The sequence below is a fragment of the Sorghum bicolor genome, chromosome 1, assembly GCF_000003195.3.
Source record: "Sorghum bicolor cultivar BTx623 chromosome 1, Sorghum_bicolor_NCBIv3, whole genome shotgun sequence".
In the NCBI taxonomy this organism is placed as follows: Eukaryota; Viridiplantae; Streptophyta; class Magnoliopsida; order Poales; family Poaceae; genus Sorghum; species Sorghum bicolor.
Window position 1 is genome coordinate 3,069,907 of NC_012870.2, and position 17,594 is coordinate 3,087,500.

At 46.8% G+C, this 17,594-nt stretch overlaps 1 protein-coding gene across 1 annotated transcript; it reads left to right on the top strand.

Moving 5' to 3' along the window:
- LOC8057081 lies at positions 6,914 to 11,101 on the top strand. The gene is made up of 7 exons (XM_002463619.2): positions 6,914 to 7,031; positions 7,511 to 8,130; positions 9,238 to 9,802; positions 9,887 to 9,987; positions 10,080 to 10,160; positions 10,263 to 10,390; positions 10,526 to 11,101. Exons 2-7 carry the CDS (start codon positions 7,567 to 7,569, stop codon positions 10,806 to 10,808), a joined length of 1,722 nt encoding a protein of 573 aa, XP_002463664.1. The 5' UTR covers positions 6,914 to 7,031; positions 7,511 to 7,566; the 3' UTR covers positions 10,809 to 11,101.

Here is a 17,594-nt window from a genome sequence, read left to right on the forward strand (position 1 = left end):
AAGAAATTCTTCAACTTGGGTGTTTTTGAACTCGCTGCCATTATCACTTCTTATTTTTTTGATGGGCAGCCCAAACTCTCTTTGTGCTCTTCTCACAAAGATCTTTACTTTCTCTTGTACCTGAGATTTGTCAAAGACAAAGAATACCCAAGTGAAGCGAGAATAATCATCAACAATAACTAATCCATATTTGTTACCCCCGATGCTTAGGTAGGCGACCGGTCCAAAGAGGTCCATATGTATCAACTCCAATGGTTGAGTGGTCGTCATGATACTCTTTGGTGGGTGTGGTACACCTACTTGTTTCCCGGCTTGGCAAGCACCACATATCCTGTCTTTCTCAAATTCAACATTTGTTAGTCCAATGATGTGGTTGTCCTTTTGGAGTTTGGCCAAGTTCCTCATGCCAACATGTGCTAGACGGCGATGCCATAACCAGCCCATGCTAGATTTTGCCATTAAACAAGTCTCAAGCTTGGCCTTACCTTTGTTGAAATCAACTAGGTAAAGCTTGCCTTTCAAGCGACCCGTAAAGACAATAGAGGAATCCTCCCTCTTAAAGACTTCCACACCTTTCTCCGTAAAGAGACAATTGTAACCAGCTTCACACAATTGTGAAACTGATAACAAGTTGTATCCCAACGGATCCACATGCAAGACATTTGAAATGGAAGAATTTGTTGTGATAGCAACCTTACCAAGACCGACAACTTCCCCCTTGGAGTTATCACCAAATATGATAGATTCTTTTGAATTTGTAGTTGGGGAATACGTTGAGAACATACTCTTCTCTCCGGTCATATGATTTGTACAGCCGCTGTCAAGCACCCAACTTGACCCACCGGAGGAGTATGCCTGCAAAACAAGTTTAGTTCCTTGGTTTAGGTCCCCAATTTTTCTTGGGGCCTTGCATGTTAGTCACAAAAATTTTAGGAACCCAAATGGAAGTGTTAAGATACACATTTCTGCCCTTGCCAACATATTTGGCAATCACTTCCCCTTTGCTGTTATTTTTCAACACAAAGGAAGTATTCACAATTGGGCTTTGTGTCTTTGCCTTTGGTTGATAGAAACTTTTCTTTGGAGTCCCCCTGTTCTGCTTTCTGGGTTGCTGGAACTCCCCCTGAGGCTGGCATACCTTCTTTTGTGCTTTCACAAGCTCAGGTTTGAGGTTGGTAGCCTTCCCTTGTCTGGGGAGGACGGCACTGCCGCCCTTCAGGGCCTCACTGCCGCCCTTGGCTGGACAGTGGGCTCGGGACAGCTTTTGTGCCCCCTTCTGTGCAGGCTGCTCTACACCAACCTTGCCTTTGCTCGTGAATTTGACACACTCAATGCCATTTACCAGGTCTCTTCCATTGGTCTTTCCTCCTTTTGTGTGGCCAAGTCCATCCTTGACTTTGGGATTTCTCCCATCCTTGTAGTTTGGCCTATTTTGCTGAACTTCTTTACCTTGTGGTTTGTTCTCACACTTGGTGTTCAACAGATGTGTGAGCCTCGTGATCTCCTTTTTCATAGCCTCCATGTTTGCAAGATTTGTGGAATACATCTTTAGGTCAAGATTATTGCATTTTCCACAACCTTCACTAATGGAGGGAGTACTAGTCTCATTTGACTTAGAGGACTGTGAGGTACTCTCCCAAAGAAGATTGTATTGCTGCTCAAGACCTTTATGCTTTTCATCTAAGCCATAATACTTTTGCTTGAGTGCATCTACTTCCTTCTTTGTGAGAGTGTGGCTTTCTTTTTCTTTCTTTAAACTTTTCTTTAGGGCAGCCACCTCACTCTCCAATGAGTCAATTTCTTTAATTTGAGCTAGATTTTTCTTAGCTTGCTCCTTGATGTCATCATTTCTTAAATCAATTTCATTATTGAGATCTAGTACTTCCTTCATTAGCCTAGAGATGTAGACTTTAGTTTTATGATCACACTTTTTGGTCATTTCATTAAATTCATCATCACTAGAGTCATCATCACTAGAGGAGTCACTTAGTTCACTACTAGAGATTTCTTTGGGGATTGGAGAAGATTTGGATTTGGTTTGTACCTTCCCACCCTTTGCCATAAGACAAATGTGGGGGCTGCCATCTTGCTCATCATCGGTCATGTTGTCGAAGAGCCTTGGTGAAGGTGTTGACTTGAGGACAGCCATGGTAGCCATCTTCTCATCTCCACTTGAGGTCTCTTGAGTTGAGTCCCATTCATGCCCGATGTGTGCTTCTCCAACCCTCTTGTAATTTCTCTTGTTGTCATGCCTTTGTTCCTTCTTTTTCTTTGCCTCTGGACATTCTGCAACAAGATGCTCGGTGCTGCCACAGTTAAAGCACAATCTCTTCTTCTTGTTTTGGAACTTCCTTGGAGTGAACTTGAAACCATGTTGTTTCAGCCCCCGTCTATGCTTGCTTATGAAGAGGGCAATATCATCTATCTTCTCATAATCACCATCATCACCATCACTATCACTAGAGGATGAGGATGGATCACATTCTTGAATTTGCTTTGCTTTCTTGGGCTGACTTGTTGATACTTGCTTGCTGCTCTTGGATTTACTGCAGCCACCTTGCTTGTTTGATTGCTTTGCCTTGAGTGCTATATCATTGACCTTCATGCCTTCTAACTTGGCTTGCAGCTCGCCAAGCTTTCTTCTCTCATTAGCCTCTTCTCTTTGCATGTCAAATGTCAACAATCTTCCAAGCACATCACTTGGGGTGAAGTGTTCGAAATTCTTCTTGTCTCTAATGAGAGTGACCACGGTCTCATTCCTTGGTGAGTATGCTTCCAACATTACTTTCACAACTCTATGGTCATCAAGGTCACCACCATAGCCTCTAATTTTTCCAACTAGCACCATCAACCTATCAAACATTTCTTGTGGCCCTTCATCACCAATAATCACAAACCTATTGAGCTTGGCCATCATCAAATCAATTTTGGCCTTCCTCACTTTGTCAACACCTTCATGAGCTAAAACCAAAGTATCCCAAATCTGCTTGGCCACATTCACGTTCATCACTCGATTGTACTCATTTCCATTGAGAGCACTAAGGAGAATGCTTGTGGCTTGATTATTGAAGTGGACAGCAATCATTTCTTCATTTGTTGGATTCTCTGGATCTGCAGGTGCCTGAAATCCATCACAAACAACATCCCAAAGACCGGGGTGAAGAGCTCCAAGATAGCGACTCATCAAATGCTTCCACTTGGCAAAGTCGGTCCCATCGAAATGGGGCAACTTGCCAGCGGGCACGTTGACAAGACACTTCTTGTCTCGGTTAGACAAATAAGAATAGTTAAAGGATACAGCGGAGTATTTCCTTTTGTTGCTGTTGTCCTCCTTTGTTGATTTGCCCTTCTTGTCCTTCTTGGAGCGGTTATATGATTCATCATCATCACCATCATCCGTACTAGATGATAGCTCACTTGATGATGCATCATACACCTCCTTTTCTTTCTTCTTCCCTTCTTCTTTCTTTGCTGCCCTTCTTTTGGCTCGCTCTTCTCTTTTGGCTTTTCTTTCTTCTTTTCTCTTCTTCTTGGCAGCTAGCTTCTCATCTTCTTTTCTTTTTGCTTTAGCTTCTCTTCTTGCTTGCCTTCTTTGCCTTCTCTCGGGATCGGTAGTCATACCACCATCAGGCTTGAGGGTGGAGTTGCTAGCTGTTGAGACTGATAGCTCACTGCTATCACTCTCAACCAGCACATCCTCAGCTTGTGCAGCTGGAATGGACTTATCCTTCGCTCCCGAGCTTCCCGCAACTTCCATACTTCACGCGGTGAAGCGTATACGAAGTAACTCAGCTCCGATACCACTTGTAGGATCTCTGGATGTACAGGAAGTGGCCTAGAGGGGGGGTGAATAGGCCTGTTCAAACTTTTTCAGCAAAGTTTATCAGTCACACAGGCAAGGGCGGCAGTGAGGCCCTCCCAGGGCGGCACTGACGGCCTCAACAGAAAAACAGACAGAAGCTTAATTGAATTGATTCAAAGTTTACCCAGGGAAATTTAGATCGACTAAATTTCCAAGCTTCCTGCAAGATGTTAGGGCACAGGTATGTGGCTAGAATGTGCTGGAGCCTCCCCACCAAGTAGATCGGCCTCAAATCCTAACACAAACTCATACACAAGTGAAAGCACACAAGACACACGATTTTTACCGTGGTTCAGCTGTTGCCACAACAAGGCTTGGCCTACTCCACGTTGTTGAGGTGCCCACACTAGGACCGGCTTAGCCACACAGGCTTACCTTCTCCTCGTTCTCAAAGCAAGGATTTTACCCCTTGCAAAGAGTAAAGAATGTATTAGCTGCAAGGGTAACTTTACAAACCTTCCCTTGGCTGCCACACAAGTTGGCAAGCTCTAGGGCGACGCCTAGCCGGCTAGGAGCAAGCTCCAAGAGTAACAAACTCAAGGCTGCCGGCCAAACGTGAACCAAAAGCTCTTTTTGACACTGGGAATCAATGGATCTGCTCTCCAATCGAAGTTTGCTGCCTTTTCCCTCAAGTTTTGATGGTTGGAATCAAGGATTGGCTTGGGGGCTTGAGGAGCAACAATGGAGGGAGAGAGAGGTGAGCTCTGGTCTGTTTGCAACGGTTGGAAGCGAGGAAGAAGAGCAGGTTACCGTTTGAGACGGTCTGGAAGGGTATTTATACCCAGCTCTCCAACTGTCACAGTGTAGGGCGGCAGTGCCGCCCTTAGAGGGCGGCAGTGCCGCCCTTGCCTGAACCAGCCTGAAAACACCAAAGTGTAGAGAGAAAGATATGCTGGCTAGGCTAGGGTCTGAGGATTTTGATGAGCTTTTGAGCCTTTGGTTCACAATTTGATCCACAACCTTGGAGTCCCTCTTTATAGTACGGCTTTTCCTATACTCAAATTCAAACCGAAAATGAATTAAACCTCCTTTGGAGCTAGGAAAGCCATCCTTTAGAAATGGGGGATTCTCCATGGTATTCAACAACCTCTTTGTTATATTCCCTGCTTGTCATCTCAGCAAAACTCATTAGTTCCCTAATTAGGTGGTCATCAACGCCAAAACCCACAATAGGCTTGATTGCACTTACAGCTCCGACCTTGGAGCACCCCCACCCGACCTACCCCTAAATCACCTTGTTGCTATCTCCACCACCTGGCTGACCTTCCTCCCCCTAGACCCCCTCCTATGCCCGCTAGAGATGGAGAAGAAGAGAGGGAGAGCCGGAGAGAGAGGGCGTTGAACTTACCCAATGCCGACGTGGTCCTTGTTGGAACCCTAGCCACGAGCGCGGGCATGTGGGCATGGGTGACTGAAGCGAAGCCAAAATATTAGACGAGAGCACGAGGAAAGATATCTAGTGTGGACCAAACACAACACTCTATTGTTTGACAACTAATACTAGAGTTAAGATATCTAGTGTGATCTTTAAAAAGGGGATATGTTGGTATATTAGCAAACAGAGAGATACAACATCACCTTATAAAACGGTGTTGAAAACATCATTGTCAAAGCAAGACAAAATGTTCACAAACACATGAAAATGTAGAAGATGCACTAGGTGAATTAGGGGGCTTCTTGCATGGCATGTGGTGAACGTAGGCTTCATTGGGATGATCAGGGTGGAGGTTGCTAAGCATCGTCATGTGGGGCAAAAGGTGGTTGGAGTGGTCTCTACTCGTTGTCTTAGAGGACGCCTCCACTGTAAGATATATTGGATGTCCCTCAGTGAACTATACATGAATGATAACACAAAGAACCTTTAGTGGGTGGCACTTGACATAGCAAATGAAGCTACATACGAGAGCTATGAAGATCTTAACGACAAGATGTCACAGGCAGTTGCTCGAAGTAAAAGTAGAGTATGGTGGTGGAACCTTTCTAGCCATCAACCCAATTAAGGATGAGGTGCAATAGAGGCGCGACGTGGACAACTCGATCTATGGTAACAAAGAATGAATCTAGGCTGAAAGAGTAGGGCATAACAATGACAGTGGGGGTGGAAGTGGAGGTGGCGAGACACGCCAATAGACCTCGAAAACCCACAATTCATGATAACCATAATGAAGAGTGGTCCACTAGATCCATGCGCAAGGTTGGATAGACACAGTCGGTGGAGGGGAGAAGGGCATTTATTTTACCGTCACTCACCTCAAGACCATGACAAACTGGTGATGATAACAACGACAAGGCAGGAATGGTGGGAAGAAAACAACAAAATTCACAAGTTAGCTGAGACATATACTAGGCTAAAATTAATAGAACTATAGCAAAGGGAAGCGGGACCCTCCCTCTTGGCTCCGGTAAGCTCGCGTCGCCGGCGATGGAGAAGGGGGAGGCCGACAGGTTGTGACTTGTGAGCATAGGAACTTTAGCTAGAGGAAAGTTAGGTAACTTTGCGTGCTTTCTAAGGCTGCAAAACCTATACTTACAAGGATTCATTTAGGCATGGACGTACATTATGCAAAAGTTTTGCAATGAAATTGCCATATATTTGGTATATATCTAAGATGAGATGATGTTAGATGGTTTTACATTTCGTGTTTAAGTCCCAACAGCCTCCTTGACTCGAAGCCCCGAGAATTCATGGACACTCCAAGGACGTCAACGCAAAACAGCCCGGAAAGAACCGAAGCGGGAGGGAGGGGGCGCCATCCAGGCAGCGAAAGGGGGAAGAGGAGGGAGAAGGCAACGGGAAGGGATAGCCTGTGCCGGGGCGCGTGGGCGTGGTGGGATTGACGGCAAAGCAAGCGGGGGCGCGAGCTGAGCGTGCGGAGAGAGGGAGAGATGGGAGAAATTACGCGTCGCCCAGCAGCAGCAGCAGCAGCCAGCAGCACGAGCCCCAGCCGCCCGCCCGCCCACCCCCACCCGCGCGCTCCTCCCCCTCCCCGTCCTCACCCGCGTCATCCACCCGGCACCCCTCTTCTCGTCTTCCCCCTCCACCTCGTCACGCCGCACGGGCCCGGCCCAAATACCCTCGCCCTCGCGCTCTCGCCACAAACCCTAACCCTACCTCCCCACCGGCTCGCCGCCGCCGCCGGTCCGTCGTCGTCGGCCCACTCCGTTCGAGGTAAAGCTCCCCCGTGCGTCGCTCGCCGTGTCCCGTCCTCGGTCCTCGTAGGGTCCGTGCTCGCCGCCGCGGTTGCTGCTCGGGTTTTTCGTTTGCTCTCATGTGCTTGCGCTGCTTGATTTCTCTCGGTGTGTGTGGGGTGGTGGGTGGAGCTCAAGGGGTTTTGGGTTTGAGGTTCATTCTTCGCGCTGCCGATCGCAGCTGCTCGTCGGCGTTCGCTGCAGCTCCCGTGCCGCTCTCTCGCGGAGGCTGCGAGTTGCTTCGTTTTGATTTTTTTTTTGGGCTCTCTCAGTCGGTGCTCTCGCTTTCATGGCCGACGGTTTGTTGGGTGAATATTTATCTCGGTCCATTCGTGAGGGAATTGATTATCCCACATACAGCTATGTTAGAGGGTCTATTTGTCTTATCGTCTGTCTGGTGGTTGCAACTTGATTCAGTGACATATATACTAGTTGTAATGCCGCATTTGGTACATGCAGGCAACGGAGTTGGCTGGCGCGAAGGTCACTTGGTCTGGAGTTAAGCGCGTGTTGTAATGGAGGGGCGCGGGAACCCTCTGCTCAACACCACAGATGCTGTGATCAAGAAGCCAAGGAGTGTCGCATCCAGGAAGCCAAGGTCCACGGAGCAGCTCACCTCTGAGTACAATGGCATTTGCCCGCCATCTCGGAGCGCTCCCCATGACGACGACACTGGCATTGAAGCTGGTGGGCATCGGAGGAAAGAGCTACAACTAAATAGCCCTGAAATGAAGGGCTCCATGGCTCATAGGAGTGACGTGCCCAGGAAGATAAGAAGGGATGATAGATCTGGAGGCGACCATGATGGCCATGGTCGGAGCAGCAAAACGAAGGATGCCGCCAAGCATGGAAGTGATGGTGTTCTTGCCCTAGAGTGCACAGCAAGAAACAATGGATCCCCTGATAACCCACAGTTGGTCCCCAGAGATGACTGTGTGCCTGGTGAAAATAGGCCGAGAAAAGTAAAGTTCAAAGTTGTCGGGATTAATCGAACCCTACATACCAAAATTGGCCAGGATGCTGGTGGCAGTGGCATTCCTGCCACGTCGGATGGCTCTATTCATCAGTACAAGCAAAAGGTTTGTTCAATGTGCTTGAGATCATAATGTACTTTCGTATCTTTACTTCTCACCTAGTTTTGTCCAGCATTTCATTTACTTTACGATTCTGAATGGATAGGCATCTCACGTATATATGCTTAGATACTACTATACTAGAATGTGTTCACCCCTCAGTTAATACTAGCATATTATTTTGGTTGAAAATTGGATACATACCTGAATGCCAGCAAAACTTTCCAGTTTTCTACATGTACAGCCAAAGTTTGCTGGCTCAGTGTTAACGCCGTTAAACTTTCCCAAACTTGTTTGATACACTTCCTCCTCATAATCGATACCGTCCCCATCAGTGCAGCAATTCCTCATTCCTCTCGTGTGCTGTAAAGCCTATATATCCTTCCTCTGGCTGGCTCCATCTCTGCTCCCCTGCTGGTTAACTCTGTCCATAGGGTCTTTGCTGCGCCCCTTCTAGGGTTTGCTTGCTAGTCTGTTGTGGCCTCCGCCCTGCTGCCACCACCACCGGGAGAGATGCCACGAGGCTCATCGAGCAGGGGCGCAAGAGGGGGCCGCGGAAGGAATCAGGGAAGGGGCGGCGGCGCTAGGGGAAAGGTGCGCAGCGAAGCCCTGGTCTGGTCAGATCTGGTAATCCGCATCCGCCTCTTTTTTCCCCCCTTCGTAGAAAGATTGATGTTCGCTAGCAATCTATAGTGACTCGCATATTGAGGATCTGAAACTTTGGTGGTCAGATCAGGCCAATACAGCTTCTATGTTTCAGATTTTAGTTATCTTTGCTCAGTATGGGTTGTCTGCAGGAATCTGTGATTTTAATTTTGGTTCTGTACTCATCATGGCATTGCAAGTGAGTGGGTTTTGTACGGGGTCAATTCCCTTATCCTTTTCTTCTTAATATAATGATACACCGCTCTTTTGCATGTTTGATAAAAAATTTCTTGCTTTGCAATGTTGGCTTACTGTTCATACTACGATCTTGCTGACTTAAATTGTAATTGTAAGTTCGGATTCTTATTTCTACCAATTATCAAATATATATGTTCATTATTTTGCTATTTATGTTTTCTTTTGTCATTACATAAGTGTTCATTACTTGCTCGCTCTTCTTTTTTAAAGGATTCTGCTGGTCACACAAACAAAGATACCAATGGTAATCATGTTGAAGGAAAACATGGCAACAGGCATGAAATTTCTCCGTCTTCTGACCTTGTTCGCAAGAGCAAAAGGATTCCTAAGAAGAAAACACTTGACGGAGATTCTGACGATGAAGATGGTGAATTGCGCTACCTGGAAAAACTCAAAGGGGCTAAAGTTGCACCAGATCCTGTGAACACTGACCATGAAGCTTATGATTTTGGTGATGATGCTCTCAAGAAAAAGAAGCTATCCAAGCTTTCTAAAAATAAGAGTACCCCATACGAAGTGGATGAGGACTTCAGAATGTCTCGATCTGGCAGGGATGGTAGGAAGAAGTCCAATTTAGGGGATGACAATGAGTTTATAGAAGAGGAGGAATCTGAGATGGATGAAAAGAATGGGCTAAAGGAAGCTGATTCATCTCAAGATGTGAAGATAGAAACCCCTGGGCTTACAACAAGACAGCGAGCCCTTCAAGGCAGGGGCGGGAATGGTGAAAGCTTTATTGAATTTCCTGATGGATTACCAGTGGCTTCATCAAGAAGTAAATTCCTAGCTTATGTTTTGAGCTTTTTGTTTCATTTAAGATTTCTGCTTCTGACAAATTCCATCACTAATTATGTTACAGGGCAAAAGGAGAAGCTCTCAGATGTGGAGATACAAGCCAAAAAAGCAGAAGCTGCGCAGAGGCGTAAGATGCAAGTTGAGAAGGCAGAGAAAGAACAACAGGTTTGCTTCTGTGCTTCTAGTTCAGAGCCTTATATGCCAGTTCTTTTCTGTTGGGTGAGCGTGATGCAATTTTACAACCTCAAACTGTACAGGCTGAAGCAATGAGGAAGATACTGGGTATAGATTCTGAGAAGAAAAAGGAAGAGAAGAAGCTGAAAGAACGGGAAGAGAGGGTACAACTTCCTATTTGATATCATGACAGTATCTTTGCATGACAGTTGCTGCATTTCCCTATTTGCTATCATGGACTTATCTTTGCATTCTCTCTTTTCCAGGAAAAACAAGCAAGATTGGAAGAAAACAGGAAAAACTGCGTCCGGACTGTCATGAGCCCAACTGGAACTGTGATTACATTCCCTGAGGGTATGGGGCTTCCAAGCATATTCAACTCCAAACCTGTCAGGTTACGTTGAGCACTAGTACTTATCTCTGTTAATTTAGTCATTTCGACTGCAGCTCTGCAGATTTATTCTCCTCTTGCAGTCTTACTGTTACTTGTGATTGATTCCCCTCTACCTTCTTGATTTCATTTCATCAGCTATCCACCTCCAAGGGAGAAATGTGCAGGCCCATCGTGCACAAACCCGTACAAATACCGTGACTCCAAGACGCTGCTCCCTCTCTGCAGCCTGGCGTGCTACAAGGCTGTCCAGGGCCGTCCTCCTGCCCAGGGAAGTGAAGCTGGCCAGGGAAGCAGTGCTGCCCAGGGGAGTGAAGGTGGACAGGGAAGCAGTGCTGCCCAGGGAAGCGATGCTGGCCAGGGAAGTGTCCCTACCCAGGGAACTGACGCCGCCCAGGGAAGTGGTGGGAAGCAAGCATGATGAATCTAGTTATCTGACGCGATTCAACCGTGACCGTCAGTTGGCTGGAGAAGTGTATGTCGACATGGCCAGCTCGCTGGTGTGTTGTTTTTTCGGTTTCCGCTGGTAGTAGTCTAACAATCAATCAACCTGACAAAAGATGGGGTGACTGCCGGTTTCCTTCTGCCCGTGGTAAACCAAGCCGGGCTTCGTAATGGTGGATCTGAGTTTTAAACTTATGGTGACATGGTGTGGTCGGTTCGGTGTATGGGACTAGTCGAGAAATATGAGGAAAAAAAAGTTGTACAGCAATCTTGTGCTTGCGTGGTTTGTTTGGAGCTGTGGCCTTGGTCGTGCGAGACCTCGAGTTGTGGCCTTATTTCGATAAATATTTAGCTGGTGCGTGGTGGTGCAGTGCTTGCTTGCTATGGTGTACGATGCTTGTGAGCGGCTATGGGCACCGCAGGGCTCGTCTCATGGTCCAAATTGGTTTGGTTGTAGCCTTGTAGGCCTGAGATGTTGATGCTGCAATTGACTGCAAGGTCGTGTTGCCTGGGTTGGTTTGGTTGTAGGCCTGTGATGTTAATGCTGCCATGGACTGCAAGGTCGTGTTGCCTGCGGGCTTCCTGGTGCGTCGAGAGGCAACGGGAGGAATGAGGAATCACATACTGCCTTCTAAGGTCGCGGGAGGAATGAGGAATCATATACGACCGTAGGGTCGTCAGACGAAACAAGCTTTTAAGTGCTCAACATGTCCCTTCAAATTTAAACCCGAGTGCAAGGTCAAAGGAAACAAGCTCTTAAGTGCTCAACATGTCCCTTTAAATTTAAACCCGCGTGCAAGATCTCTCACAGATAACTCCCAGGCCCTTCTAAAAAAACATTTGGAAAAACACTTCTCTACCACCAAAAATCATAACTTTTGCCCTAGTAACAGCAGAGAGAGCAGGTCTTGTGGCAGAACTGAAACAGACAGACGTCTGTTCTTTGATTGTGAGCAGAACTGAAACAGACAGACGTCTGTTCTTTGATTGTGATTTCGCCAGAGCTTTTTGGTTCTCCTCAGACCTTTGCCTAAGAACTCATCTTCTTCCAGGACCAAGACGGGGTGCAGGAAGCAATAGCTGCAATTCTGCCTCAAGATTCTACACCCGAAAGAATACAAAAATTCTCCACTTCCCTCTTGTACTTGTGGAAAGCAAGGAATGACCTCAGGTTCAATAACAAAAGCTGGACCATTCTTAAGGTTCATTAGGCCTTCTACAACGCACCAGGCTGGAGTGCTGCCCCGACATCCATGTAAGCATCAAGTGGCCATGTCACACTCAACAGCAGCCTCGCAGGAGGCCAGAGATGCCTGCAGAGGCTACGGTGGTTTCGTCTAACAAAAGATGGAGGCACCTACTCAACAAGCGTTGTAGAGAAGGAGCACATCAGCTTGCTTAGGACCACATTTCGTATACAATTAAAATATGAAGTAGGCTATAGAGTATGGACCCTACAAAATTAGGAGCTGTTGTGGCTTGCATTGTAGCAATAACATCTTTGGTTGTAGCTTAGTCTAGATGGCATGTTACTTTTATGTGAGGCTAATACTCTTATTAGCTTGCGTTGGGGCTGCCCTAGAAAACGAATGCAGACATCACTTTTGCCACAAACCTTTTGCTGGCAGAGGATGATCCTGCATATACAGATCAACAACAAGGCGCCCAAGGGTACAGCGCTTATTAGTGGCCCCAGATGCTATGTAGACGCTGCAATCAATCCGGATGGCGGAGGAAATCCTCCAAGATCTGCAGGTATTGGAATCTACATCTTCCACCCATCTCCATGGTTCCAGCTATTTATTTAGGCTCGGATGCACAGCTCTACCTCTGTTTTTGATGGCTGAAACAGGTGGTTTAGCTCTAGCAGCGAGATGCTGCAGGCTCCTCAATCTTCAGGAAGTGTCCTTTTTCGGACAACGAAACTCTGGTCAACATTATAAATGACAGGTTCCAGAGTTCTAAGCCCTGGTCTATCAAACCTTTTACAACTGATTTCAGTTTTCAAGTTCAGAACAAGAGGCTCCAAGTGCTCAAAATAAACAGAGTCGATAATGTATCTACTCACAGTCTGCCTCCCAATCAAGATTTTCTGTTTCCTCTGCTTGCTTCTCCTGCTCTAACCAATCGCACTCGCATGTACCTTCTTGTCTGTTTAAATCTTTACTCTTTCAGGCTTCTTGGGAACCTTTCTCCCTTGTTAACGCAAATTGTTCCTAACTTTAACAAAAGCGTTTTTTTTTTCTTAAAAAAAAAGAGGTCGTCCGAGGAACTTTGCACTTCCACCCGACCTAAAAGAGTCCTGACAGGTAGCCAATTCGAAAAAAAAAAACCTGAAGAGTATCCCAGCTGTTTATGTTACTACATGGGCCGGTTGTCATGGCCTAGTATTTTGACATGGGCTGTCTGGCATGAGCTGCTTTGAGAAATGGGCCGGTCCGTAAGATCAACTGGGCCGAGCAAAGAATAGGAAAGAAAACTACTGAAGTTGCAAGCGTATTTTTTCCTTCTTCGTCAGGTTTTGGTCTGTGCACACCGTCTGTCTGTCTGCCGGCGACGGCATGGGGAATTTCAATGGCAAAAGAGGCACAACACAGCAGTTGGTGGTGCCTGACGCGCGCCTACTCGATGAGCTGATGATGGCGCGTCACGCTCGGCGGCCGCTGACCCACCCCGGGCTGTCTCTGCCTGTCTGTCCATGTCCTCTGATCAACAGCTAGCGTGGACCAGCGCAGCGATCGAGTCCGACCGATCCACAGGCAAACAGGACTCGGACCAGGGGGCCTGCTGCTGCCTGCCTGTACGCGTACTACTGCGTAGGAGTACCGAGTATGTACGTACGTGTTGACCTCGAAAGCTCCTCTCCTCTGACTTTTTTTTTTTTTTTGCCCCGGCCCGGTCCTGCTGCGTGCGTGCGGCAGCAATCAATGCCACGACCACGACCAAAAGCGATCGGTGGCCGGCCGGATGGACGCCGGCCGGCACGCCGCTGCTCGCCGGCCCGGCCGCCCGGCCACCACCATGAGTGCCTGCCTGCGCACACGCACACGCACTGCGCGACGACGCAGCGCAGCTTTGCTTTCCGCGAAAGCTGTGGCACTTGCTGCCGCAGCGGCCTGTGCTGAAAAGATCGGAACGGCATCTCTGTCTGTCTCACAGCTGCGAGTGCAAAGGGTCACCTCCCCTCCTGTCGACCGATCGATCTGTGTCCGTCTGATCTCCGATGGTCGATGGATGCCTCGTTGCGGTTGCATGCTGGGACTGGGAGGGAGGACAAGCTACTAGGAACGGTCGCCATCGTCTTTTTTCCCCCTTGCCCCATTCACTGATTCGTAACTGAATCTGAATCCCCCGCGGGACAAGTGCCCGTAACTGTGCCACGGTATGTAGCCTACCACTACTAGCATTGTTAGCTGCCTGTTTGCCTGCCTGCCTGTGCCTGTATATATGCACAAAAGCTGCTCTCACATTTCAGCTACTGTACCTGGAGGATCGGACACCATGACATATATACAGCACTAGCTACGGTCGTACACATAGATGCATGGTTTTATCTGCAATGTTCAGCTCGATCAGCATCCTCATCAGAGGATAACAGAGTTCATCGACCATTAGTTCGCGGCTAAACTTAAACAGTTTGTGAGAGAGAGCCAGCTGATGCTGCATGCATGGTATGATGGTAGATGCATGCATGCGAGTGATGCTCGCGCTTTCGATCTCTAAGCTAAGCTCGAACTAGAGAAGACACAGAGCATGCATGTACTTGCTTCTTCCATCGCGTCCGTCCCAGTCCCAGAGAAAGGACGAAGCTGTAGATCGTGTCCTGTGTGGCCTGTGGGTGGGGGAAAGTAGCTTTTGGGGCCGCCCGGCTGGGCCTTTTCCCTTTTTTCATTCCATGCCTGCTTGCAGTTGCAGCAACATGCGTGCTGTCGTTCTCACTGACAGACAGTGTGCATAGTAACACAAAGGGCGCCATGGCGAGGTGAGAGCCCATCGAGAGAGCCACAGCCCACACAGCCCACGGCCACACGATCGATCTCAGGACCAGCAATCCGCCATGCTTTATGGTTTTGAACATTTCACTTACATTCTCATAGCATACAGTAGATCCCTAGCTTTTGCCTGCTGCAGTGCTGCTGGCAATGGCAATTGCCCCAGAACCCTAGCCAGTTCTTTATCTATATATGCATGCATAGTAGGACTACGAGTACTTGATACACTGTTGCATTGTTTTTTTTACTAGTGCATCTGCATGGTGCTGCGTGGAGACGCTGACTGACTGACTGACAGGAGACATGGAAACATTGCACAGGTGGACTCTGAATCCATCTCGTCTTTTCATTCGATTCCTCCTCCTGCGCTGCAGTGCAGGGCAAGAGATAGAGCAAGCAGCAAGCATTCTCTGACTCTGCTGGTTTGCCCCATCTTTTGCCGCCCGCCCATGATCGCCCATGCATGTCCACGGTTAATCATGGCCTCTCAAGCGCGCATGTCAAAAGCCACCCCGCCCCCTACTTATTATTGCCTCTCGCCTTTTCACTTTTCATCCCAGAGTAATCGATCGTGTGGTAACTCACAAAACACCGCACTCCTGGCTATAGCTACATGCATGTGTCGTCGTCGCTCGTTCCCACTTCACTTGCTATTCAGAACTGATGATGTGCATGCATGCAGATGCAATTCATGAAAGAAACAGAATATTGGATTGGCCATTTTCAAAACTTTTGGCAATCAGGTATAGCTAGCTAGGTAGGGGAAGCTGGCTACAATCTATACATCCTGACCAAACTACAGCCTGCTTGACAAAGATTTTGCAACCTAAAGTTGCCAAAAGTTAGACAAAAATATTTGGCAAGCTAAACGTGAGATATTGGTAAATTTTGGCAACAAACTTTTAATGCGTTTGTAGTTTTTTTTGGATAGCATGGATGAAATTCGTGTTTCTTAGTAACAATTAATAAAACCAGACTGGAACTAAGTGAAAGAAAATAAGTTTATTCCTCGGAGACTGTCTAAATGAAGCTTGTTTATCTGTAGAAAGCGTTTTTTTTCCTAACTTTTTTCACGGTATCCTCTGCCAAACAGTCATGGTTTAGTGGTGTGTTTCAGTACTAAAAAGAACAGAATCTGTAAATTTGTAGGAAAAAAACATGATTTTGAGCTAAAATATATATGTGCAGTGTCAGTGAGCACATTAGAATGCCATGCATCATGTTTCCTTTCTTCTAGTAGTCAAGAGCTAAAGCCATGTCATGGTCATCCCAAAATAAATGAATTCTTAGAATTAACCTCCATCAAACTATCTTAAATTTGACCAACTTTATAGAAAGGTGTAACAATATCTATATATAATACAAAATAAGTACATTGTAAATATATATTTTATAAAATATCTCGTATACTAATTTGGTGTCATAAATATTTTAGTAATATTTGCTATGAGATTTGTTAAAGTTAAAATAGTTTGATTTAGAACAACTGTCTAAAGTAATTTATCTTAGGACAGCAGGGCTTGACAGCCACGTGTGTTTTGACCTGCGCATTATTGTCTTGACAACTGTCTAAAATAGTATTATTGTTGCAAAAAGTTTAGGAGAAACAAAGATGACTTTTCATTTCCCATTGCAAAGCAAGGAGAGTGTGGCCAGCTACAAAGAGATGAGATGGATGGAATGGAGAAGTCATTAGGTGATGCCTGATGGATATGTAGATGCATCATTTGGAAAGCTAGATGCCTTTGCGTAGTATATGTACACATGGCTAGAACCAAGTCGTGGCTGTGTGAAAGGCAAACATGGGCAAAAGGAATGGAAGGGGGGCAAGAAAAGAAAGCGGTAAAGTGGTTAATTGGATGGTGGCTAGCTAGCTTTAGCCGTGATTACTAGTACTGACTAGAGAGAGAGTACTAAAGCTAGAGAGAGAGGAGAGGGCATGGTTTTGTAGCAAATACTCCTTTCATTTTTTACATGTCAGATTTGTTTTTTTTAATTTTGGTAAAATATTTCTAACTTTGACCATTATTTATATATATATATATATATATATGAACATATTTCTTATAGTAAATCTAAAAACATGCATGAATCTTTTGTTGTCTATATGTAATATAAACTTTCTAAATCGATGATCAAAGAGAGAAATGTTTAACTTAGATAAAACATATTTTATAAGTAAAAAAAATTGAAGGTGGTAGACGTCATGTAAAAAAAAAGAGAATGAAGATAGTAGGAGTAGTAGTACAGTACGTGGTGTGCTGATGATGAGATGGACAGGTTTTTGCGGGGGCATGACGGCATGAGCGTCACGTGCGTGCCTTGGGCGGCGGCCATGAATGAGTAGCTGCTTTCTTTGTGCGCTAGCTAGCTGCGGTGCCGGCCGGCCGGCCGGACGTACCGGAGGTGAGGTCGCCCCTGCCTGCTGCGGCCTGCAGGCAGCCCACGCACTGCGCCGGGGCGGCCCATGGGCGGGTTGAAGACGACGACGAGAGAGAGAGAGAGAGGCGAAGAAGAAAGCGATGGGAGAGGAAAGAGACAGAGCGGCGTTCCGTTTGTTGGTTGGGCAAAGGGAATGATTGCCAGCGGGCCCCTTCCTTGCGTTATTGCTGACACTGCCCGCAGCACGCGTGCCCCGGATCCTCTACATCCTCCCTTCCTGCATGCCTGCTTGTTTGCTTTTGTAGCTGCTTCACCCTGGCCTCTTTCTCTGTGTGTGTGCCTCTCTAACGACCGCACCCACAACGACACACATGCATTCATTGACAATG

Excerpts from the sequence above, each read along its gene's own strand:
- LOC8057081 (XM_002463619.2), top strand. The coding sequence starts at position 7,567 with ATGGAGGGGCGCGGGAACCCTCTGCTCAACACCACAGATGCTGTGATC. Across the intron at positions 9,988-10,079 it reads AGGCAGAGAAAGAACAACAG|GCTGAAGCAATGAGGAAGAT; the intron begins GTTTGCTTCTGT and ends CAAACTGTACAG. Across the intron at positions 10,391-10,525 it reads TTCAACTCCAAACCTGTCAG|CTATCCACCTCCAAGGGAGA; the intron begins GTTACGTTGAGC and ends TCATTTCATCAG.